General features: G+C 40.9%; 1 protein-coding gene across 1 annotated transcript; it reads right to left on the reverse strand.

Annotated features, from left to right (window-relative positions):
- Positions 1-3838: 3838 nt before the first annotated feature.
- On the reverse strand, positions 3839-27045 carry adam28 (ADAM metallopeptidase domain 28). Its single transcript, XM_086032023.1, has 22 exons — positions 26864-27045; positions 25898-25986; positions 25348-25424; positions 24945-25023; positions 24027-24103; positions 23235-23418; positions 22955-23017; positions 22615-22686; positions 22167-22336; positions 21059-21140; positions 20538-20671; positions 16467-16644; positions 13183-13272; positions 10033-10228; positions 9826-9931; positions 9578-9734; positions 9398-9478; positions 5845-5938; positions 5624-5729; positions 5429-5522; positions 5243-5338; positions 3839-4865 (listed from the first exon to the last, which is right to left on the reverse strand). The coding sequence occupies exons 1-22, from the start codon at positions 26919-26921 to the stop codon at positions 4833-4835; spliced, it is 2316 nt and encodes a 771-aa protein (XP_085888149.1). The 5' UTR covers positions 26922-27045; the 3' UTR covers positions 3839-4832.

Raw genomic sequence — 27045 nt, forward strand, 5'->3', positions numbered from 1 at the left:
GGGTACCAGTCCAAGTCTCCGTCAGGCAGAGGAAATTCAAGTTGTTGGAAAGAAATAGCTTCCTCAGGATAAACGATTTTTTCGTCAACGACGTCCAGTCGTGCTCAAACGCGCCCGAACTTCCAACGCCGTATCGCAAGTCCAATAAAGTTTTGGCGATCATACACAAGCAGAGCGTTCGTGAATGAAGCACCAATCAGCCAAAACAGTAAAATGAACCGAATTGTCAAGAGGGTCGTCGAACACACGGGCGCACTTTCCGCCATCTTGACAAAAAAAAAAAAGTACAACAGTATATAGCTACACAGATTGAACATGTTGGATTTGAGCTTTTATCTTACCAGGTGTGTTTTAACAAATATTTAATGATAAATACCAAGTGAATATGTTAGAAAAAGCAACAGGTGTTCTCTGACTCAATGCAGTGGCAAACTGCCTGTCAGTGTTGCGCAACAGCTTGTTCACCTCTCTCACATTTTTCCACATTCAAAAAAAAAAAATGGGTGAAATCAAAATTTCAAGGCAACAAACTTCCAGGGATTGGAAAAGTACTGACATTTTGTTTGTACATGTTTGCTCAGATTGGATGGGGAATTCTTGTCAGTGGCAAGCACTTTAGGTTTACACAGGACACAATGTATTCGCCAGGAATTATTGGTAGACACTAGGGATGTCACAATATCCAAATTTCACGATACGATAATATCACAATGTGAACCTCACGATACAATAATTATTACGATATTGTAGGGAGGTTGGCGATGTATAAAAAGCTCACGGTCTGTATAAAAGCTCACAATATTGTAAAAAAAACACTCATGAGGAAAAAAAAAACATTACAATATTGTGTTTTGGTACATATTATTATGTATGCAGCATTCACAAAGAAATAGGCTTGGCCAGTCATGCACTCGTATTGGCTCAGCTCAGCAGTACAAAGTATCATGGTCTATGTAGTTCACAATGTTGTGTTCGGCTGAAGCAGGCTGACGGAGATGTTGAAAAATATTTGCTGGGATGACTATGGGACCTTTAAAAGGCTTTTGTTGAATAGTTCAACATTGTGTAAAGAAAAAAGATTATTTAATATGTAAGAATGCAATTTCTAAATGTCTCTCATTAGGTTATATGTAATCCCTGAGTGCTACTCAAAGATTTGTTCGCATTACAAAAAAAAATCCCTGCAAATGTAAACCTAACCTCTGTAGGCTAGATCACAATTCACGATACTGAGACAATAATATACTCTGAATGGTTGATGCAAGCAGTGAAGTGCATTCTTTGAGAGGCTCTCATTACTCCAGTCAGGGATCCAAGCATGAAACACACACTCATAAGTGTTTTTAGCGAAAACCGAACAGAAATTGTCATTAACAGTAACAATATGAGATGGCTGCCCTCTGGCAACAAGTCTGTGGTCCACAAACAGCCGAGGCTTCCTCTGGGTATGTGTGTCTCTGGGCTTCTTCAATGCATTGCGCCAATAGAGCGCAACACTGCCACATGCTGGCAGCAGCTGGGCACATTCAGGGTTCCAGCGTGCACTTTGAGTTGTCTTTCAGGCCATAAGCATGACTAAGTGTCTCACAAAATTGAGTAAAATGCCCACCTCTGATGATTAGATTAGATACATTTGTGCACCGGTGCTCAGCATTGCCATGAAGTCACAGTCAGGTAAAACAATAACATCCCATGGCAATAATGAGTCCACTCACAATTTAAAGTAGAATTATGATGGCTAGTCAGCTGTAATGAATGAATCCTTATTCCTAAAAATCATCGTCCTCTGACCCTGTCCGTCTTCGTCCTTTTGAAGCGCTTCCGTCCTTACATTCCATCTGTCCACCCCCAAAATAAAATAATAAAATAATAAGTTATTTCAGAAGGAAACAAAAAGACTTCCACTTCAACAACTTCTGGCAGAGATTTTACGCTCAAGAGATGTTCCAGTCCCAGATAAGGACATACTTCGCATGCAAAGGGATAGGTTTGTAAATATTAACAGTTAGGAAACATAACAAAATTGCTATCCACTCTTTTCCCAAATCCAATACATGCCTTATCCCGGATTACACACAAAAGATTGGCGGGGCGTGATTCTGTCAGTCGTCTGTGTAGCGCCTGCATGTGGCGTTATCCATGGTATTACATGTGTTGAACCACTAGAGGGCAGACTATGCCTGCGCAATCTTACAGGGTTGTTGCAGGGAACATGAAAAGTGCGATGCACTGTGCAGGGAGTTAAAGGCGGCTCCGTGGTATTGCAGAAGAGAACAGTGGTCTTGCTTTTTAAAAGAACCCAACACAACACGTCTGTACTTGACCCGGTTTGGGACCCACTTCCGTCCTTGCTCACTCCATCCTTTTTAAAAGACTCCTCATCCTCCGTCTGTCCACAAAATGGGCGTCCTCTACCGTCACTGGGACGAAATGCCCATCTCTGTTAGTGCGTTACATTTACATTGTATGAACATTGAATGAAGGGTAATGTAACTGACTGTATCAGTAATGGGGTGTAGCATCTTCCACAAATAAGCATTTTCGGTAGCACTGCTTGAGCCAGATTCCTTGAAAATTAAAAATTTTTCAAAGATATTTTGAATTGTACTTTTTCTGTGGAGAGTTGTTTTATTGTAGTTCACCTTTAACCCATATAATACTTGTTCTCACTTTGATTCGGTAAAAAAAAAAAAACAACTCCATTAATTTAATATATATATCAGTATCGACTGATATGAATTGAAATACTTATATCATGATACCAATTCGGGGTGTCCCCCGCCTACCGCCCGAAGACAGATGGGATAGGCTCCAGCACGCCCGCGACCCTTGTGAGGATAAACGGTATAGATAATGAATGGATGGATGGATATATATAAAATTGTTTGAACATCGCTGGGCTATGTGTTAACCGGTGGTTGTGTATGCTGCTATATGCTATCTTGGTTGACACTTAAAATGTTGTAAACAATTCAGTCCACTCACAAAATACTCCAACTTCTTTGCTCCCAATGGACAATTACAAGCTTACGTCAAATAACATCACAAGTCAAGATGGCGGTCAAGTCAGTGAAAACAAACTCTCTGCTCAATGAAAAGCATTGAACTTTGGGTCGTTGTCATTTCATTTGTGAGGATTATTATTATTTCAAAATGTGATGAAATGGCGTTCGACTACTATAACAATCTGCCTGCTGAGGCAAAAATGCAATTTTTATCACACTCGAGGCCGAGTCTTAACTGAAGAAGTGTCCCCACAACGCACTGCGGTCTTGGTTAGCTTCCATTTCGAACCATCCAGTCCCACTCTCTTCACTGCTTTTACCCACTTTCTCTGACGTTCACGGTCCATACAGTAATTGTGGTGTAACATGGTTTATTGTGAAAGGCCTAACAGGAAGTTCCTAGATCGTGTTATGGTTGGGATATCCAACTGCACAATAACTTCTCAGCATGATTTTCTGAGAGCTTTATTATATGCTAGTCACAGGCAAAAGCAATACAGTACGGCGGGTTGTTTTCACCGACTAATGCATCATGGGTATTACAAGAAATGCCCGTATATTTGGAATCGTCCATCCAGGCATTTCCTCACAAATCAAATGACAAAGACCCAAAGTTCAATGCTTTTCAATGAATGGAGAGTTTGTTTTCACCGACTTGACTGCCATCTTGACTTGTGACGTCATTTTGACATAAACTCGGAATTGTCCATTCACCAAGCCTGATTTTTTGTCTTGGTCCCAGCCGGTAAAGGAAGCTGGCCATGTTGTATACCTCCCGATCCCACAGATGGCAATCATATTCCCCCACATCGATTTTCTTTCACCATGCTGGGTGTGTGTGTATCTTTTCTATTTTATTTGGCTGAGTGTTTGCTTGTTCTGCGCATACGTGTGACATAGTAAGTACGTTCTCGACGCCGATTGGGCTGTGGCTGATGCGACATTGTCAAATGTTCACTTATCACAGCAAAATGGGCAATGAAGCAAAACTTTTGCTTGGAACATTTGAAACTCGCCACCCGGCATGCAACTGCGCCTGATCACATGAACTGCATTGACTATACATGGAAACGCGTCACCAGAAACTGTGCACGCATTCGATCTCACCATAGCAAGTGTTTGCATCTAAACACATAAAGTACACTAAAAGCTGTATAGCTGAAGACAACATGACACCACAAGTTGTCGTATTTTTTTTACACACCAGCAGCTTTCTGTGAAGCATCTGCTGAAGTCCTTTGAATGTTCCACTATACATGCTCACATTCTAACACGTTCCAGCATTTGTACCAAATTCTGGCGCAAGATAATAGACATGATTACGCTTGAACCTGAGAGGGACTCGATCAACAAAACCAGTCAAACGCTGGCATGATGAATCTGTTTTGTTATTCGTGTTGCTCCATTTAACAGTGAAGAAAAGTGATCAAGTGAGTTACACACAACCGTTTGTTGTTGAATTCAAGATCATTACATTAAAATTCAGCAGGGAATACAGTTAGATAAAAAAAAAACAAATCTAAATCATTAAAATACAATTACTCAATACTTTTGCTCAGTGTATTTACTGGCAATTAAAGGGATACGTTGTTTCGACAGTAAAAGATATAAAATGGCACACTTCAGAGCTGTCTTTCTTTTTTTTTTTTAAGTCTTTTCGAGTAGTCTTCAGCTTTTGACTCATTACAGTCCATTTAGCTCCTCTGTGTCTCCGACTGCACTGCAGATGGGAACCTGCATGACAAATAACGGTGTCCCAAGGAAATGGAAAATGGTGGATCTTTCCCTCCTGTCATCCCCTCATTGGAAGTATTGCAGTGTCAGTCGTTAGACCTTAGGTGGAGGTACAGGCCTTAGTGCCTATTCAGAAAAGAAGGGAAACATCTTACTCCACATAATGTATTGAAACGATAAAACATTTTTTATTATGACTATTGTGATTATTATGACTATTATTACGTAATTGTTTGCCACTCTCCCATCACAATATGATCAGTGTCATGTTACTGTGCCACCAATATATGTGTTGGTCTAGCAATGCTGCAATGACCATTTATTAGTAGGTGATAACCGAGAAGAGTGCAGAAATCAACCAAGGATACATTTTCAAAGGTGGACTGTTGTATTTGAGCTTTGTTTGTTCACCTGCTAGTAAGCAGGCCATTTCCTGGTTCGTGCTGTATGACAATCACGCAGCTTATCCAAGTGAAAGAAAGAAAGAAAGAAAAGAACGCTACCTGGCGGGCTCCCATGTAGTTGTGGCTTGCGGGATTTGGTCTGTTTGCTGCTGGTGGAGGAGGAGGCGGAGGTCCTTTGGGTTTTGGCCTCCCAGCCTACAATTATCACGGATCATTTTAGGTGATCACATGAATTGTTACATCATGACGTATGGAAACATATGAAACGGTACATTCCAATGTTACCTGCGGCCCTTGCATGGGTGGTTGGGGAACTGGTGCTTTGTTAAAACGGAAAGCAGAGCTGTCCACAGCTGGCTCCTTTCTTACTTTATGTGCTCTGTTATATAAAAATCACATTTTATCCTGTTGGCTTCACAAAGCCCTGTTGATAGTGACATTTCCAAGATGTGTTCAATAAAATGTTTGATGGTTATTTACATTGGTAACATGGGGCTCTGTCGTCTTTTCCAGATGACGGCCACGATGGCGGCAATAATCCCCAGAACCACTAATGAAATTGTCACTGCGATGGCAGCAGTTGCTCCTGTAGAGACACAAAAATGATCACTTGCATATGCATCAATGCAAGCCCTACATAGATTTTCTCAGGGGCTATAAAACAGGCATCCCATGTTTTGTTAATAAATAACTGCAGGTACCACTGGAAAGAGAGCTGACCGCGTTGTCCTTGGAACTGCATGAAGGAGGCAACCAGCCAGGCTCACACTGACACTCACCTCTGTGATTACACACCTGAGAAGTTGAAAAGACAAGGACGTCAAAAAAAAAAAAAAGCATCAATGTTGTCTATACTGCCAAAAATAGGAGTGCAGTGGAAATCCGTATCTGTCCCTGATGTACCAGATCAGGCATTATTGAAATTATATACAGCAGAAGTAGGGGGCCAGGACTTTGCCACATTGATTCAGATGAATTAAAAGCAACAAACAATAACATATTTAATGACAGATTTCTATTGCAGCACTCCAGGCAACACAACTTTTCGCAGTAGCACTGATGCGGGGTCACAGTGGCAAATGTTAGGCCATGTTCAAAGAAGCCACAAGAGACCACATGCTTGGATGGAAGCAAGGAGAAGAGCATGGTTGCGTGCACATTTTTGAAACTAAAACTTTGCTAATCACCTAACAAATGAATGCTCTTCCACTTGCAGATGAGAAAGATTGAGGGACAAGAAGATCGCTTCGCACTGTTTTGCACAAATTTAGCGGCGAATTTTGTCCTGATTTACTTTGCTTTCATTTTACTCCACTTCTACCACTGCCCACGTCACACTTTTTTTGTTTTTGTAGATAGCATTGCAGGCCACATCAAAATGCATTTTTAGTATGTGCCGCATGTCAGGGCCGCTGCCTCGGCGCCCTGAGGTGTGCGTGTGTGTATGTGTGTGCGTGAGCATCCGGGAGCAGGTACGTGGGGATTGGCAGCAGCTGTGATCCATTCCTCCCAATTAAGGCAGCGCCTACTTAAGCGGTTCTGGGATGCAGACCACCTGCCAGATCGTCTTCACTCCAAGTCAAGTTTGTACCTCCTACCCCCCCTTCTTGTCATGTTCAAGAAATTGTTGTTCTCACTGAGTCTTCGTTTCCTCTAGGTCACCCCAGTCCGTGCTTCGACCCTCTCTGCTCGCTTGCCTACCAGTCTGCCTGCATCGCGGTTGCCTTTCTCCATTTCTGCGCCTCGGTCCTCTCCCCCAACACACCTCGTGACAGATCTGGCCCCTTCGGGTTCCGCTCGTCGGGCCTCCGGGATGACCGCCCGATTGGCTCTTTCGGGCCTCCTGGCCCGCCCCCTTCCGCCCGCAGGCCCGCCCCCTTCCGCCCACCCTGACTTGCTTTTTTTGGGGACGTCTAGGAGCCGTCCCTTGAGGGGAGGGGGGGGGGGGGAGATCTGTCATGTTTGGTTTGTTTTGGGCTTTCTTTAGTTTCATGTTTTGCTCAGTGTTCTGTGTCTGTCACGCGGCGTGTTGGGGGAGAGAACCCAGGCACAGAAATGGAGAAAGGCAGGTGTAGCGAGCAAAAGTTTATGAATGAGCTCTTGCGGGTGACTGGGAGGCAGGCGAGGGGCGAAGCACGGAGTGGGGTGACCTAGAGGAAACGAAGACAAAGACTCGGTGAGTACAGCAATTTCTTGAACATGGCAAGAAGGGGGCTAGGAGGTACAAACTTGACTTGGAGTGAAGATGATCTGGCAAGTGGTCTGCCTCCCAGAACCGCTTAAGTAGGCGCTTCCTTAATTGGAAGGAATGGATCACAGCTGCTGCCAATCCCCGCGCACCTGCTCCCGGATGCACACGCACACACATACACACACACACACACACACACACACACACACACACACACCTCAGGGCGCTGAGGCAGCGGCCCTGACACTGCAGGCCACTAAAAAGTGGATGGCGAACCGCAAATGGCCCCGGATTGTAGTTTATATTTTTGCGGCGTTATTTTTCCTAATGGGCTTTGCTTTCATTTTATTGTTGATGCTTCTGACAACATGATGCAGACACATCTTTAATTAACATTCAGTTACCTAATAAGAGATTTTTTTAAATTCTTACTGATGAAATGTGACAGGAGGTACAGAGTTTCATTGCCTTGTATTGCGCATTTCGTGTGCAGCCGTCAGGAAATGAGAACGAGGGGCAGGATTGAAGTTTCTCACAACCGGCGAGGGAGCCGGCATCATAGATGTCTACTGGGACACTTAAATTGTAATCTCATGATCACGTGAACTCAATGCAGATCAACTTCTGGTTAACAGATGTCATGGGTAGCCATCTGAGGCGATCAAGGTGTTTGATGAGTTGGAGGAAGAGGAGGTTGTTGGCAGGATGTATGTCGGACCATACATATGAGCCAGATGCTCAGGAGGAAAGTTTTGTGCCCGAACGATCAGACATGGAGTGGAGACGAGACTCATATTTGGAAGAATGGAAAACTATAGTGACTGTTATTAAGACTAGCGTTATCGTTTGAAATTCAATGCCGTGCTGTAAATTACACATGATGAGATAACTTACTTAGTTTATTCAGCTACCACTGAGAGCACACGTCATAGTGGGTTGGTGTCCCACGTTGTCAAATTATTATTTCTTGTCACATTGTGATAGTACTAGTAGGCACATCCAAGGTATAGTCAGTAAGTCATCAAATGCAAGTGAATTTATAGTACGATTGACTTGGCAGTTTCCAAGAGGATGTGGCATGTTCATTCATTAACAGTCATGCCAGCTCATGGTGTAGTGGGTAAAGCGTTTGCTCCGATTGTGCTGCTTATTTTTTTCCCTTTGTGTCATGGGTTCAGCTACCGCCCTCTCCCTTTATATTTTAATATGTTTACAATTTCTTGCAGCCAGTCAGTCGTAAACGAGACGTTTTGTTTCTGCAGAATTGAACAGGTATGCAATTGAACAGTTTCGATGTTGCTTGTGACGAATCTGCAGACAGGAAAAACAAAATGACTGGACTGGCATTGCCCGAGCGGCCACAGCTGCATCGGGAACCAGTTGATGTGGAACTGTAACACAAACTGGTCCATTTAAGTGCCCTATTCTTATCTTTTGGCTGCCCAAACAACTGTTGGCCCGAATGTGCATCGCCACACAGCGCTGAGGCATTTCGCCGAAAAAACGCCATAACAACGGCAAAAAGCAATTAATGGCACAATCAACAATGCAGTGTAATGGGTGACTGGTGACTACATCTCTTCAAATTACGTTACTTGCCGATGACTATCGGAGGTTGCCGAACATTCGCGTTTTCGTTGTTAAGCGTGTTGTTATGGGTCTAATAATGAATCTGGGTGGGTTGCGTCATAAAAACTAACAGAAGTATGCTAAAAATAGTTTTAGCCGTTAGTATTACTCAAAAAATGGTTGGCCAGTTTAGTTCACACTTTGTCTTTAAGTGTTTTTATAGCATCATCATTAAGCGGTTACTGTTGAAATGCATCCTTTATTTTCTGAAGAGAAGGCAAACTCAGTTTCCTAAAAAGAAAAAAATGAAGCTGTTGATGTTTCATTCTAATGCCCCCGTTTACTCCAATGGTACAGCTCTAGCAGTTATGCTATAAATGAATGTGGCTTCACCATTATAACGCGCCACTTGATGGCAACGTTCTCGACGATGTGATCCATGATAAATACGCGTTTGACACCCTCGTCCTAAACGTAGCTGTTGAACTACTTACCGCGTGGCCAGGACATTTTGCTGAACAGTTGGTGTTTCTGTAAGCAGTTGGAAGACTCACACATTCATTCTCACTGCACACCTGAAAAAACAAGACTACCATGTTAGAAATAGAAGTTGTTCCCTTTGATACTACACTACACTGAAAATCGAGCAGAGAAAAACTGAAGCTGCCCGTTACCTGTCCGTCCCCACATTTGGTCCCGGTGTCCACCTGGCCGTAGTCTTTCGTGTATTCCGCAAAGAAAGCTGCTTTGCAGTCACCAAACCTCACCATGCGACCATAGTTTGGATTCTCGTTTCCATTGTGGCAGAAGAGCTTCCCACAAAACACATCTCTGCAATGAGAAAAAGTACAAGGACAAAACGTCTGCGTGACACAAATACATTGCCCATATTCGACTCTGCAAACCGAGGCAGACAACTCACTCTTGCTGACAGGGGATGTATTGGTCATTTGAGGGACGTTTGCAGAAGGCATAGTAAGTTCCTCTGGAGTTCTGGCTGTAGCAGTAAGGACGGGCCTCAATAGCACCTGATGACACATGAAGTTGTCATGTAATATCTGCCTATGAAATCCTTCCTGGATGTTCAGTTCAGTCGGCACTCAACAACTCAAGGAACATTGGCACTTACTTGCTCCATACATTTTGATGCACTGGTCTGATCTTTTTGGACACTGGCCATTATGACAATAACCAGAACCTTCATCGCACGGTAAGCCGTTGACATTGAATACATCCTCAGGACAGGTGGCAGTCTCTCCATCACAGTATTCCTCTAGATCACACTCGTCCTGCTTCCTCCGACACTCCCAGGATCGTGGAAGTATCTGCGGGGACAACAGGAGCGATTGCTCTTTGATTAGACCAGTTTGTATCCGTTTCTCTTTTACAAACCACTTGCCTGTGTGTTAATGGGGGGCAGCGACCAAACAGATTCAGCGGGTGGAGTCGCACCATCAAGGTTGGAGTGTTGAACAGTATTGTCATGGTTTTGTGAGTCCGGTAAATCAGCCACGTTTAGTACGGTGTAGCCTTGGCCGAAGTATTCCGACAGATTCGGACTTGGAGTTCACCCACATTAAAATGACAGCTCTTCCGAGAAATTGGAAGGGAAGGTTAATATTACGAAGCATTTGGCCGTTTGGCTTCCAGAACACAGAAAATACAACAACTAGTGAGTGTTTTTTTTTTTACTAAGACTATGTTTGGCTTATGAATAGCTGACGTCATTGTCAAGGGGTTACCCCGCCTCTTTCCCGTAACTCAAATGAGGACAAGCTGGTGTCCAGCTGGATGATATTGTGGGACAAGCTGTATGAACAAATGGTTGGATGGTCTCTGGATTTTTGTGACTCACCTTGCACAATGACGTTTGAGGTGAATTAGCACCCCCGTAATGAAAACCTGATTTGCTTTGGATGTACCCTTTACCAGGCGTGTCCAAAGTCCGGCCCGGGGGCCAAATGCGGCCCGTGGTCAAATTTTATCCGGCCCGCACCCTCTGACATAGAATTAATAACGTCTGGCCCACCCGTAGTTCCGTTGACAAGCGTGTCAAATACACTCCAAATGCAATTTCGCATTTACACACAAGAGGGCAGCAGCACTCTGCCCAACTCCATAACCCGGTGTGACTCTTTCCGGACAGTTTCTAAATTGACGACAATGAAAAAAATAGGGAAAGTTGACAGCGAGAGCCGACAATTTAACACTAGGAGTACCAGGATTTTAACACTACAAAAAGTAATAGACCCGTCAATTTGACGTAATGCGCTCTGGTGCGCTCTAGCAATGATGTCATCGACAAAATAGATTATTACTCACTGCTCAAGTGTCAAATTTATTTTGTTTATTAAAATCATGGTTCTAAATTCTGAATTATGTCGTATAAATGAATGAGAAACAATTGGTGGAGCGCCATTGTCCTGTGCGGCTCTCGCGCAGTGTGCGAGTCAGCTGTTATAAGATATATTAGTTTGGTGACGAAAGAAAAAAGGAGACGCGTGTCGCAAGACTTTACTGCACTTCACTTCGAAGAAGAGGAAGTAAATCCTTAGTACAGCGCACAAAACAACTCCGTCCCGATCGCACCCTGGAACTCTTTTTTTCCCCCAATTATGTCAACAAGCACCACATAAGATCATTATTAATTTATTTCGCATGTCTGGCATGCACTAGCCACAACGTCATGCATGACTATATCACATCTACAGCCTATTTTACAACACGCGACAAGGCTGCTCCTTCTCCTCCTCCTCCTCCTCCTCCTCCTGTGTGTCAGCCGTGCAATTCATCCTCAGTATTTTGAATCAGATGAAATGATACTCTACTCTGTAAGATTTTTTTTTTTAAATCGATCAGCAGCAGCGTTTCTCAATGCAACCGCCGGTTGCTATAGAAACCTGCACCCTAAAAAAGGATTGGTCAAATTGACCAATCCAGTGGGTAGTTATATGTGTCCGACCGATTCCTTGGTTAAAACAACTAATCTAGAATGTATACCAATGCATATTGGTGGTATGCCCATAACCAACCGGATCCGTCAATGTCTGACCAATCTATTGTTTAATCTAACAAATATTGGCCTAACCGACTAGATTGGTAGTTTTTTTTAACCAATCCGTTTTTAGAGTGTGGCGGCGCCGTCCCAGCGCAAAGTACGTACCATCAAATACACTGGGACGCCATAGTTAAAGGAGTAATGGCTCGTAACAATTTTTATATTGTTTAATACCATAAAATTGCACCGTGGTAATGAAATATATACAGAATTAGGAAAAGTCAAAGAGGCCAGGAGCATGTTATATCTAGATACGCAGCTAATAACACAAAGTTTGAAAACAGCCAAAATGACGGCTCTCGTACTATAGTGTCAAGGAAACGTGGAAATTGGACTTTTTGTGACTGAAATACACAACAACTGTGTCTGCCTCATTTGCAAGGAGACTGTGACCCACCAGTATTTCCCTGTTTTTAAATCTAAAAGTTCACTGAACATTTATTTTCAACAATTTGCCATGTTTCAAATTAACCCTGGCTTGTACTGGTAAATATGATGTATCGTATATTTTAAATATTTCCCTGGCTGTCATAGAATTGAAATGTTAAGAGAACATTTAATTGCCAGTTGTTATTGATGTTTGAAATGTAATTTGCTCTGCTGAATACTTATTCCCTCTTTTAAATCTACGGATGCACAGTACAGCCGGGCTTGTATCACTTTTTCAGAGGATAAACAATGAGCATTGTTCATATCCCAGCATTGGCGTGGATGTGGATTTTTGCCTCTCACCTTTTTATCTTCATCACACTGACTCGAAACGTCCCACTGGCCTATCCAAATTCAAGACACATAAGTACAGTATACTGTACATCCGCATGTGGCCAAGTTAAAACATTAAACCTCCAGTGCAAATTTACCTCACAGGAGGATTCGTTGGGAATTTGAATCAAGTCTATCCTCATCTACCCATTAGCTTTGAATATGAACATGTTTTTGCATGTGCTGGCTTTTCGTATGATTTTAAAGTACAGTGGCTAGCCACCCCGCTGCGTTGGATCAGATACAGTACCTCAAAGTCACTACAGCATACACTTCCACATGTAAGTCTATTACTATCAGAATATGCGAATTTTGTATGGATATTGGTTGATCGCTTGATTAACAATTGACTGTTGGATGCTGAGAGTTTCATACTATTTTCATTGCAGCCCACTAGATGGCTGCACCACATCATATACAGTCATTGGCTTCCATTTGTAAAACTACAAGGTTGCTCACCTTGCACTTGTCACAGCATTCCCCTGCAGCACATTGGGAACCCTCACTTAGGGTGCAAGTGGTAGCATTACAGCATGGGTTGGTGCACTCCTGTGAAAAGATGTTGCAATCATTATTGGACCGAAAGTGCTGTCCAAACAACATCAGCAGACACAGTGGCAGAAAAATGCTTTTTGAAGAAGAGATGGGAAAAAAAGGACGGTCCTGGCAGTCTTCCCTTTCCAACTTTAGCTGATAGCAACCTGCAAGGTATAATGAACAATTCTGAACACGTTCAAAGCTTGCCATAAATTTCACTGGAATGTGCAGGCACAATCAGTTTTCTTCAAGCACCGTGCGCCACCATTACTTGTGCAACAAGACAACATTTAGAAAGAGACACAAATGGATGCAAATCAGCATGTGGTTGTCACAAGCTTTAGATAAAAAAGTGTTTTTGTAAAGACAATAAACAACCATTCCACCCAGCCATTAACTCCTGAAAAAGCATGTCTGCTTTTTTAAATTCTTGAAAACACCTCCACTTCTCGAGGCAATAATGACAACTTAGATTCTTTAATGTAGTTAGTATTCGACAATTTAAAAATGATAAATATTTCCAGCACAAGCTACTGGTATTTTGAACTTTATTTCAAATGTGATTACAAAATCTCTAGTCAGTAACCAGACTCTATATACAACTGTGTGATCAAATGGAATGAATCAAAATGATGAATTTACTCAGAGGAACAACAATTTTGACTATTATCATTGGAAAGGAACTAAATGTATCAATGCTTGCTATTGTGGTTGTAATTTACAGTGGTATAAAATTAAATCACAGTAGTGTTGCTTCATTTGGCTATGATGAGACTGTCAAAAACACCCCTCATTACGTAAATGTCATAATAAGCCAGCAATGGCCATTGATTCTTAACATTTGGAATCCAATGTGTTTCTTCATGTTAGACTCCTGATGGTGCCTTCAGGCAAAAACCCAAACCAAACTCTCAGCCAAGGGAAGCAATGTGCTCCGCCTTACTTGAGGAAAACATTATCCATGAGGCCGACTTCAATATACCAACACTGTTGCAAAGTTCCCCACAGAGAAGCTGTCCACGGATGTTGTTTGGATAACCTCGAGATCTGATCAAAATCTACCATTCAAAGGGTGGATTTACACCAAATGGTTCAAGTGACACAATTCTGAATTTTTACTTTGAGGGGACACAATTTAAATGTGGGTCATGGCAGTGTAAAGAGAAAATAAAAACACTGGCTATCGTCACAATCAGTCCTCTTCCAAATGTGGATAAAATCCAGTCATAGCAAATATCAGATGCTCAAGGCATTTTGAGCAGGCACGTTGTCAGGCAGCCACAAGTTGCCCTGCCACAACTGAATGATGGAAATTCCCAAGTTGATGTTGATCGTCTTGCCCACGTTGAACAGGAAAACTTATAGGTTGGTGTCATGTTTGGGTTTTTTAGTTTTGTTTTCTCAGTATTTGTCTGTCTCGTCAATGATTGTGTCCACCTGTCTGCATTCTACCCCCTAGTGTGAGCCAATCAGCTCCCTCCTACCATGTGTGTCTCGTCCAGGTGTTTCTCATTGTCTCGTCAGTATGCTTGTATTTAAGTTCCTAGTTTTCATTCAGTCCTTCTCTGATCGCTGTCACTGTCATGTTTTTTTGTTTGTCCTGGTGTTGTGTTTTGTTCTGTTGTGTTTCTTTGCTACTTTGAGTTTTGGACTTTTCAAGATTTTTTATGCAGATTTTTTGTTAATAAATATTTTCTTCAGTACGCCCTGCTTCTCCCCGTGTTTGGGTCCTCTGTCCTGCAACCCTGACAGTTTGGGTTTCAGTAACTAACTAACTACATGTACTTACATGCATACATACATGCATGCATTTATACGCACATATATATTTATATACATACACAAAATGTAAGGAAATAAGCGCTTTAAAAGGACAAGTACGTTTTGTTTATTCAAGCCATTGAGCCTTTAGCAATTGCAATGAGGTCTAATAGTAAGATAAAAGGAATTTCTGTGGGTACTGTAGAACATAAAATAGGATTATTTGCAGATTAGTTTTTTAAAATAAAACAATTAGTTTACTCTATCGGCAATCTTGGAGCTATATCTGGTTATAAGATAAATACATCTTAATAATCATTATTGTTGCTAAAACAAGCGAACAGTTAAGCTTTAGGACAGGAATTATGTTCTTTTAGGGTAACAACTGACTTTAAATATTTGTGAATACAAATATTGCCCCAATTGGATGGTATAGTATCAGCCAATTATAACAAAATATTAGAATCAGTATCCCAAGATTTGAAACGATGGTTGCCTTTGCCAACATCTCTTATACAGTAGGTAGGATAAGTATAATAAAGATAAATATACTGCCTACATTTTTATACTTATTTCAAATCATTCCATTAGCTCCCCTTACGGGAATACTTGGTAAAGTGACAATAATTAGGCCATTTAGTTTGTCTTTGCTGTATATGCCCTTTGATACTGGGGGATTAAAGTGCCCTAAACTTCACTTGTACTATTTGGCAACACAGCTGATTACTATGATGTTTTATTTTTCTACAAATGGTAATCCTTCATGGGTGGGAATGGGGGTGAGCTTTGTTGATTTGCCATTACATATATAATGTAATTTATTCAGCTAAATTACACACACAAAACTAATTACAGAAACCAAACATACTATTATTTGCAATATGATAGGTGTATGGTACAGGACGAAGGAGTTTATGATATTAGAGGACTGTTTAACACAATTTAGACTCTGCAGTGGAAAGATGGACAAAGGATTTAAATTATGGACGGAGAAGGGATTAAGTAAACTGGGTGACTTGTTTGCAGAAGGAAAATTGTTGTCATTTGAAGAAATTAATAGTAAATTTGGAGTTCCAAGAAAACACTTTTTTAAATATTTGCAAATTAAAAGCTTTATTTCAACAATGCAATAGCATTCTATCGAACTGGCGAGAATTTCATTTTTGGGGGTATTAATTACTAAGAATTGCTACGACAAGGGTATAATTTCAACATTCTAGAACTGGTTAGTTTCTGGATCAGATGATACTGCAAATTCTAAACTTGAGTCTTGGAGAATGGACGGAAGGGTACCCAGGTCACGGAGGGAGGGCGGAGGCTGGCCCGCCAAAAATGGGGTAAAGTGCCGAGCTCTGCAAACTACCACTAGCCTTTTCTGACCGCAAGGAAAATAATTAGCTAGGTTGCCTTCATTCAAATCATTCAAATCCAGTGTGTGCAATTACCTTTTCAGTGCCGCAGTCACACTGCTCTCCTTTCTCCACAAAACCGTTTCCACAGACCGAGGGCACCACCAGACTCTGGTAATCTGGCTTGTCCATCATGCAGCTTGGGCTGCGGTTAGACAAGTATCTCTCATAGTCTCTGCTGCTGCAGCTACTGAAGTTGCGAGGGGTGTCCCAGCTGGTGGAGCAGAGGGTAGATATTGCATTACTCAGACGACCATTTGTGTCAGTGGATTGCCTTCTTCCATCGAACAAGGCATGAGTGCTTATGGCATTGGATGTTAAACATATCTCAGGATAAAACACAAACCAACTAGATTTTTCAAGACAAATAATATTACTGACTGTTTCAATGTGTTTAAGCTAAGCAGCACAGTGAGCATTTGGATAGCGCAGCATGGGATGTGGAACAGAATGCGATGCTGGTAAAACAGATTTTTTGCTGGATGGGTCTGTGTGTGCGATTTTCAGTCCATCCAGTCAGGGGCTATTGAACAATAAATGTGCTGCGCCCCTTAAAATGTAATTAATGGCATAAGTATCCTAACAGCTAGGGTACTTGAGCTATTAACTAGATTTTTATGTTAATTCCAGCATCATTTTTTTATCAGTAATAAGTTATGACCATGTTTCAAATTGAATAGGTTAATAGCTACAAATAGCAATCAAAAACAGTCTATTTAGCTTTCACCTAAGAGGACTATTGATTGTGGAGAGCTTGGATGTATTCATAGATGGGGTGGAGAAGGCAGTCTCAGAAAATGAAAAAAGGACTTACATACCTGTCAACGTATATGTTTTCCCCATATTTTATACGTTTTTTGATCATTTCAAATTGTGTACGCCGTATAACAATTTTTGTACGGGGAAAAAAAAATAATTAAAAACTCGTTTTTTGCTAGACCGATCTCGTCTTGCCCATTTCAGCTCTAATCCGGAGTGGCCGTTAGTGATTCCGACTGCAAACTTCGGTGGACTTTCATGAGCATAGCGTCCCCCACATAACCCCCCCCACACACACACACACACACATTGAGCGATAAACACTGTGTAAGATTCTATATAGAAATGTCCATTTCGTTTCACCCACGTCTCCCGCTGAGCGATAAATACTGTGTAAGATTATGTATAGATACTGTGTAAGATTACATACAGAAATGTACGGGCAAATTACAACTTTTGTAAGATTCAGCACAGCCCGGGGTTGACAGGTATGGACTTAGCTGTTTTTATTATTTCCATTCCTTGTTTCCAACACAGTATATTCTACATTCTGTTGCCATTTAACCTTTATTTGTACAGGTAAAGGGATTGAATGAGAACAAATGGACATTCACATTCTAGTTGTTTCATCTTGCTTGAATACCGGTAGCACTTTTTCACTTTTTAGATATTTGTTCATTCTTATGTTTTGTTTTTCCATTTCTGACTACGGTAATTAAAAAATGCTTTTGTGATCTTATTTTACTGTCTGACTGCTATTAACATAGAATGTTGTTCAATGCTGGATGACAGAACTAAAACAGTAGCGGAATATGGTATCTTGTTGACACCAGCAACACCAGTGTGCTATTCACCAGCAACCAGCATAACATCACTGTCCTGTGATTTTTTTTCTTTTTCACGTTAATGGGATGTCTGTAACACGCAAACCCCATTCACGTAAAAAAAAAAAATAAATGGACATGAATGTTTTTCACAGGACAGTGACGATATGCTGGTCTTGATGGTGTCACCAGCTACCAGCATGGAGCAGCACGGAAGCACAAAAGAAACAGCATATTGTCACTGTCCTGTGAAAAACACTTATGTCCAATTTTGGAAAAAAATGACATTTTCACATTAATGCGCCGTCTGTGAAACACGATTCACGATAAAAATAAGAACATTGAAAAAAATTGACAAGTGTTTCGCATAGGACAGCGACGATATGCTGGATTACGATGGTATAGGCTGGTGGCCACCCATGCTGGTCTAAGATTTTTTTTTTTTTTTTTTTTTTTTTTTTTTTTTTTAGCATAGGTTTTTTCTCCAGGTATTCTGACTTCCTCCCATATTCCAAACGGAATGTTAGCAACAAACTACAGAAAATACTGATCATGTTAGTTAATGGGGCTCTCCTCTACGGGTCATTCAGTCCCTTTACAATCATAACTTGGTTCGCGTTGTCAACAGTAATTTGATCTTGTTTGCAGTGGCCACTGGACTGTGTCAAGCTTCCCCTTTGTAACATTCATTACTGTTGCCAAGAAAATTTGTAGGCGCAGCCAAGATGTAGAGGCTATTCAGTTTGGAGAACTAAAAGTCACATCTCTGCTATTCTGATTTGATCGGTTTATTTGGATGGGACAATGCATCTTATTTAACCATATCAAGCATAGTTACTGTTGTGGTTAAAGGATAAAAGTGCCAGATTCAGGGCAGGGCTAATATCTATCTATCATCCCCGAAACGCAAAAACATCAAATACATAGTAAATACCTAAGTAATTAAAAAAAAAAAGATACATAACATGATTAGTGTTTACATGTTTGACTTGATAAGAGTGATTTTTGAAGTTTGCATTTAAAGGTGATGATGGTGGTGCTCTCTTATTGGGACAGGAAGGCTGTTCCATATTGCGCATCTTTTATGATGTACAGTGGTACTTCTCATCAAACTGTGACCGTCAGCATTTACTGAGGTGGCTTGTACAAAGATGAGAATCAGGACCTCCAAAGGGAGACTCCATTGATATCAATTACTTTTGTCCATTGAGTTTGGGTGTCTTGGCTCAGATGGAGGAGTTCAGATATCTGAGGGTCCTGTTTATGAGTCACTGGTGCAGTGTCCACCATCATTTGGCAAGAGACCACTGAGCTAAAAGGTGAAGTTCTCCATTTATTGGTTATTGTAGATTTCCACAAGTGGCACAAAGGAAGAGAAACAATTTGTACGGAAGAGCTTCCTTCGCGGGGGGGGGTTTGGGCTGACTTGTCGATTGGTGAGGACCATCCAAGAGGGACCAGGAGTCTTTTGAGGAGGCTCTGGCTACAAATACCTCTTTGTCTGATCCCTGCTTAAGGGTTCGGGCAGGTCCCACTTGGAGGAAGCCTTGGTGCTGACCAAGGACACACTGGAGGGTCAATGCCTCACAGCAGGTCAGGGGACACCTCACTGTCGTCCCAAAGGGCTTACCTACTCAGCACGCAATGAGTGGAAAAGAAATGGATAGGTTGTGGTGGGTTTGATCCTGAGTCTTGTCAAATTGTCAATGAGCAAGATACTAAACCCTGCAGTTATGATGCGTCATCAGTAGATGAATGAAGAGACGGTGTTAAAGCGCTTTGAGTACTTTGAAGGTAGAGTGCTATACAAGCGATAGCAGAGTTATTTAAAAAAAAAAAAATACATGGGACCCAAAGTGATATGTTTTTTTAGTTAATTGATAACATCTATACTACATATCCATGTACTGTATATTTTGTTGCAAATTTTTATATATCGAGTCTACAATAATTTATTAGTGGCCAGTTCTTTATAAAAATGTTGACGTTCATAAAGGCACTTGACACAGCAAAGAGTTTCTTTAAATCCATAAAAGCTGTCTGTCCTGATTCCCTCAGCAGACAACGTTCTACTTTTGTCATCACATGTCGCTGTAATTGTCGCTGATGTGCTGTGTTGCAAGCACGAGTGGCAAATACAATGGTTATAACTTGTAATATCAATGCGAGACGAGTCTGTGTATCGCTCAACGAATGCTAATATAATGTGGAATTCTGGTTTCGGCACATTTGTTACGAAATGGTGTTACGCATTGATTATTGGCTAATGTGTAAAGTACACCTTACATAACTCTTGGTCACTGATACACTGTATTACATGCACATATTTTTGCGTTAGTACTGTCAGTGACAATGTGTGTCTATAGCAATTGACAGAGGAAGGCAAAGTTTCATGCCTCATATTCAACAGATAACGTGTAGATTTTGTCATCGCATGTTGCTACACTGACATATCTTGCCAACAGTCAACTGTTGAGCAAGCATTCATCAGATGTTTTGCAGGCACATTTCAGAGGTTTCTTACCTGAGGGCTGCAGCCATGATGCAACTCTCACCAGAGCAGATGCAAGCACTGGAGTCATCATGATTCATGCCAAGATTATGGCCCATCTCGTGGGCCAGTGTGGCCCCGACAGCAATGGCCCGATTATTGTGGTCCTGCCAGAAACATGCAATTTCCTCCATCTCAACATCAGCAAGGTTCCTCAAACTGCCTTGTTCTCCTTTATTCAAACCACTGCAATGTTACGTTTTACATTTTTATGGTGGCTTTGCAATTCATCAGAAGTATCCACTTCCTTATACACGATCTTGAACAAAAGCAAGTGTGGGAGTTTTGTTTAAATGGGTTTAATGCCAAACATAATATAAATGCACAGTTACTAAGAATGTTACTTTTCCAAAATTGTACATTCAAGATCCCATTAGAATCAGTATCAGTCAGTCAGAGGTTGCAGTCACCACTTAATGGAGCACGTGTCTGCCAACTTGTGTCAACTATTTGAAATAAACCCATATTTAGTTAACAGTTGCTGTAAGGCTCACCTGCACGACCCCAACAGAATGACCCGAGCAGAGAGTCCCAATGTACGCCAGTCCCACCGTTGCTCCCTCAAAGTCAATCCCACTGAAAGACAAATGGAAACAACATCTTTTTGAATAGAAGGTCGGTCGACCAAAGCAACTTGTACTTGTCATCCAACAATCCATTTAAAAAATGGGATGGAATTAAATTCCTTCCGTGTATGTCCTGTATTAGCTCAATGACGCCAGACTCGCTGTCTGTTGTCCGATATGTTTTTGTTAAGTAAAATACATTACGATACGATACAATTTTATTTATATAGAGCATTTCATAACAGCCAGGGCTGTAACAAAGCACTTTACAATACAATCAATAAAACAAAAACAATAAAAGAGTGTGGTACATGTATTAATAAATATAGACATAAATAATATATAAAATATAAATAAATAAAGCCAATAAATTGACATAAAACACTATATACAATTGAAAAGAGCCGAAAAATTCAGATCTGATCAAAAGCCAGAGCAAAGAAGTGTGTCTTCAACAGGGTTTTAAAAATGGACAGAGAGGGGCTTGCCTAACAACCAATGGGAGGTCGTTCCAGAGGGAAGGACCAGCAACAGAAAAGGCTCGATCCCCTCTGAGGCTCCGCTTGGTCCTCGGCACCTCGAGCAGCGCCTGGTCCGCAGACCTGAGGCTGCGGGAAGGTGCGTAGCAGTGGAGGAGCTCGGAGAAGTACGCCGGGGCCAGGTTAACAGGCTGGGGTGGAGACGGGCCACTGGGACCGAACACCATAACTTCTGTTTTCTTTTCGTTGAAATTTAGGAAATTTAGTGACATCCAGTCTTTGACAAAAAAAAAAAGGGTGTCTGAGTGTGACCCATAATGCAATTCTGTTTTGGTGTCAAATTAAATCATTTTCAGAGTCATTATTTACACCAATAAATGTCCGTATTGTAGTAGTCAAGTTTCCCTTTGGATGGGTAGATTTTATTGCTGTTCAATAGGTCTGACACGCAATGTCGTTTGCGCATGATTTGTCCTGACTCAGTATCGGTGATTCCAAAAACATATAAAATTGCTCGCAAGAGTTCTACCAATGCTTTAAATAGAAACGTTTCCGACCTGATAAGATGCGCATTGTCGTGTTTTTTTCTCTTGACCAGCTCAGAATTCCTCCATGTCATGAAAGCATTCAAATTATTTCCAGCCGGAGGAGTGATGGAGATCAAGTCACCATTGGACCAAATCTCCAGGCCAACAAGAGCGATGAAGGTCCTCAGGGGCTTGTATACCTGCACACAGCACCAAAATGAGGTCACCAAAATCATAAAACACTCTTTTTCCATCTAAAGTAAGATTCAAGATAAGATAGGATAGGATAAGATAGGATAAAATAAGATAAGAACAAGATAACGTTTTAATCCCACAATGGGAAAATTTGCAATAATTTATACATCCTTAGGACCTCTATTGCATAACAATGCAATAAACTGCCATAGAATGTAATCAAAGCCTCAGAGGCCAGCGCAATATATACTTTAGGTCATCGTTTGAATTTGCCTTGACTCACCATGTTGACAAAGTTGACGACTTCAAATAGCCTCTTCCTCAGTGCTGTTTGATCCCGGTTCATCTTCACATACTGAAACCAAGTTAGCATTTTAGAGCAGGCTCACACCCCATTACTCATAAGAGGAATACCGGACACGCGAAACCAAACATACAATGAATGAAAGAGTAGGTATGTATACAGTATGTGTGTGTGTTTGTATGCATGTATGTATAAGTAAGTTTTACTGGCAGTCAAACAAAAAGGTGAGATGAACTTATAACTACTTAAAGTATAACCCCCCCCCCCACCTAAAAAAAATGCTTCCAAGTATTCATGGTAACATTCTGCGTAGTCCTACCTCACGGTTATCAGCAACAAGGTAAAGCTCAATGTATTTCTGTTGCTGAACAATCGATATACCCTGAAATACGAGAAAAAAAGTCCGAAGGTTAGTGACAAAGACAGAGGATTTGAATTTTAGCTGCCTACATAAATAGAATCTCTGTGGCAGCCGACAACTATCAAATTCAATGTCTGACCTGGGTTGCAAAGTTGGGTTAGGCAATGATTTTATTTCACATACTGCAGCATCAGAGCCGATACTATGCATTTAAGTGTCATGGAAGTGGTTTTCGAACCGTTGATCGAGAGCGACTGCGGCTTGTCGGGGGCTCGAAATCTGTGCTCCATGTCGTGTTGGTGACACCGCACACCGCGGGTGTGTAGTCCTTCTCGTTAAACTTCATTACGGCGTGATCCCCCTCATCATCACCAGTGAGGGGCTCGATCAAGTACTTCTGGGCTGATGTCCTGAAATAACCCCTAAAAATATATATAAATTAAAAAAAATATATGTATAAACTGTTTTGCTACAGTTAGATACATTTAGCGAATTATGAATCCACACTATGGGCACAAAATGTGTGATGTAACCTTTTTCTGTTAAGACATTTGGACAATTGTATACTTCCAACTTTATAGAGAAATATTCTTGGAAAGGCCATTTTTGTTCCAGCATGACTGACTGACCAAGGTGCACAAGGGCATGGTTGCAAAATGTTGACGTGGTAGAAGAAATTGAACAGCCTGCACAGAACCCTGACTTCAACCCCATTAAAGACCTTTGGGACAGGGAAAGTGATCCAGGTGTGGAGAAAAATGACACAGACTTAGACACTCCTAAATCTTGTCTTTGTCAGAAGCATGAAAGCATATCTGTGGATACTGTGCAACATACATCAAGCAGTTTAAAAACATACAATGGCTGCTCACTAGACAGACAAGCATTCAGTCCGCAAATGTATGGAGAAAAAAAAGAGTGTAAAAGCCGTGATAGTTGCAAGGGTGACAACTGCATATTTTCGTTCCTTTTCCCCGACACCCATGTGTGATTGTTGTCCATTAAATTGAACGGTAATTGAAGGGCTTACCGAAGTCCATCACAGGTGCTGATGCTAACCGTCGAGTCACTTTCGTTCGCAATCTTCCCATGATAGTAGCAGTGATCCTGGTGAAGACGTGACCGTGTATTAGTTCATGGAAATATGTCTACCTCAAAGCCCGGCGGCCACATCTGGCCCGCCACATCATTTTATGGGGCCCGCAAAAGCAAATCATATGCATCACCTTCAATGATAGTTAGTGATAGACCGATATGTTTTTTTCAGGGCCGATACCGATACCGATTATTAGTAGTCAAGGAGGCCGATAACGATATTTGGAGCTGATATTCTTTTTCATCAAAAAGGAAAATGTCGGCGTCAAAATAAAAAAGAAATTACAACTCTTAACTTTGTTTAAATCTATTTAAGCGTATGTTTATTGAACATTTTTTTCAGATTTGCAAAATGTTGATTATTATTATACATTTTTGCCAATATACATCTTTGTTGTAAAATTCTAACAAAAAGGAAGTTCCCAGGGTCATCAGCATGTCTTATAAAATGTGAAATGAAAACTTTAAAAAAATAGCTCCCTATATTTTCGACAGTAAATAAAGTTCTCCAAAATTTCAAAATGACAGATGTTCAAATTTCACTTATCTTTGTTTTGATTTCAATCAAAAAAAAAAGGTGCAGAATGTTGCCAGGGTCAGCAGAATTTCTTATAAAGTTAACTGAAAATTTACATAAATAGTTCCTTGAAGTTGACACAGTTTTAAATTTTAAATGTATTACCGGCCATCAGATTTTTAAAAAAGGCTGATACCGATATTCGTCAAAATGCTGATAATCGGTCTATCCCTAATGATAGTTGCTAAAATATTTACAATCTTCACATGTAATAAATAACATTGAGATATTGCAGATATTGAGTGAGACACCCCATGTTAATGGTTTATGACTTACAATGTCATTTGGAGAAGTGGTGACTTGTGTCCCGTCTTCTTGGTAAAAAGTCTCTGTGTAGTCTCCAGTGAGTAAATCACTAATCAAAGAAAATAACAGCATATGATGTTATCAGCCATATGACTAGCCACACTATTTGGTGCCAAATCATGGAAGTAGCATGCATGAGTAATATGGTTTAAAAAAAAACAAAAAAAAAAACAGTGCTGACCAAAAGCACAGCTTTACATAGCTTTAAAACCACAGACAGAGAACATAAAAAAAGGATGTGAAATACCTCGCACATCTTTTGAGAACACTACGTAGCACAGACAGCCACTTCAACTCTTTTTTTTTTTTTGCATTAACAGTCAGCTACAATTGCTAAATAAATGCCACCTTCTTTGGAGAAATGAGCGCTTACTTGTTTTTCTGTAAGTGCATTTCAACGTTTCGTCCTTCTAGCGTCATTGCATACTCAACGGTCTCTGGTTTGAGGTTCTGCCGAGAAAGAAATCAAGACTGCCTCCATCAGAGCAAATATGCTAAACTTCATTCATGTATGTAGTGTATGTCACAAAAAATATGTAGCAAAAGGGGTATAAACAGTGAATACAACTGTAACTATGATCAGGGCCTTGAATCGATCGTAACTGGACAGTGCTGATTGTCTTAGATGACATTTTGCCTCTCACCCGAGCAGGCTTCATCAGTTCATACAACAAGGCTTAGTTCGGACAGTGCTGGATCGATTCAGTGCCCTGAGAATGAAGTGAGCTGTATGAATGAGAATATCCACAGGAGCAATTTACAACGACCACTTGCCACCATCTCGTTTGATGTGTTTTCTGATTGTACGCTAATAAAATCAACTGAGAGATACCCCAATCGAAATCTATTTTGTCATTGTAACTTCAAACGACACATTTAATGAGGTCCAAAGATTTGCATGGTACTTTGTTGTGTTTGCTCACCCCGGTGTCTCTTCTTCTGACCGAGTGAAGCCTGACAGGTCGAACGAGCTCATACTCCTTTGCCCCCTCAAAGACGGGAGCATGGCTGTCTGTTGAGGTAGGACGCTTATTTTTGCTTTGTGATGACAATAATGGGAAAACAACAATTGGCTACCTTCATTTTTGAATTTACAGTAAGATTAAATATTCTACAGTTTATAATCAGGTACAATAACGTATTATGCGGTGCTCAAATCATGTTCTCTGTTATCATCACATGCAAATAACATAGACAGTGTTTAAATAAATCAAGGTGATCATGTACAGTATTTATTATTATTTTTGAAGACTAAATGTGGGCACTAGAAATAAAATTATACAGCGCCCTCTTGCTATTTGGGAGTAGAGGGATCGGGATGGCCTGTGAATAGCGGCAATCCATTCTATAATTATAATTGACACTCATTGGAATGCATTGGTAATAGTAAACATTACATGACACAAAAATGTAGCCACACTTAAAAATGTGAACAAAATACGGACGAAGAAACTTGACTGAAAGGCTAAATAAGAAAAGAGGCTGGGCCACAAATATTCAGAGGAAAATGTTGTGTTTTTAGACATCCTTGTCTTGACGGGATGAAACAACTTCATATCACTCTGAATGTTTTCTAAAATATTCATTGTAAAGTTGATCTGGCAAATTCACTACATTAATATTTTTATGACTATTATTATTATTATAACTTGACCATATTTGTTGTCAGTCACCCCATAACAAAACAGAACTAGGCTATCATTAGCTGTCATCTTTTTTGCAATGTGCATATAGACGCACAATTTCATGACGCTCATTGGTTAAAAAAAAAACCTTTAGGAAGTGCCTGACAGTTTACAGACAGGTCAAAGAAGCAGAAGAGGGACATTCAAGGCTTTAGTTATTAATTAGCCCGTGTGCAATGTGGGTAAGAGTATCCAGTGACTTACCCGACTGCCTGAGTGAGGCATTCAGGATGAGGAGCCAGAATAGAAGTTTTGGTGTCATTGTAGTGAGCGGTAGCCGAGCAGACGGTGGCTCCGACCAAGTTTTATTCTCTCCACCTGCATGTTGTGTTGCTGCTCTCGTGAGGCCACACCTTCAACCTCTGTCCGGGACCTGTCACAGCTTA

Source organism: Filicampus tigris, chromosome 5 (genome assembly GCF_054856515.1).
Source record: "Filicampus tigris isolate MCC_2025a chromosome 5, RoL_Ftig_1.0, whole genome shotgun sequence".
Taxonomy (NCBI): Eukaryota; Metazoa; Chordata; class Actinopteri; order Syngnathiformes; family Syngnathidae; genus Filicampus; species Filicampus tigris.

Excerpts from the sequence above, each read along its gene's own strand:
- adam28 (XM_086032023.1), bottom strand. The coding sequence starts at position 26,921 with ATGACACCAAAACTTCTATTCTGGCTCCTCATCCTGAATGCCTCACTC. Across the intron at positions 25,425-25,897 it reads TCAGAAGAAGAGACACCGGG|AACCTCAAACCAGAGACCGT; the intron begins GTGAGCAAACAC and ends CTTTCTCGGCAG. Across the intron at positions 4,866-5,242 it reads ACTACATGGGAGCCCGCCAG|GCACTAAGGCCTGTACCTCC; the intron begins GTAGCGTTCTTT and ends TTTTCTGAATAG.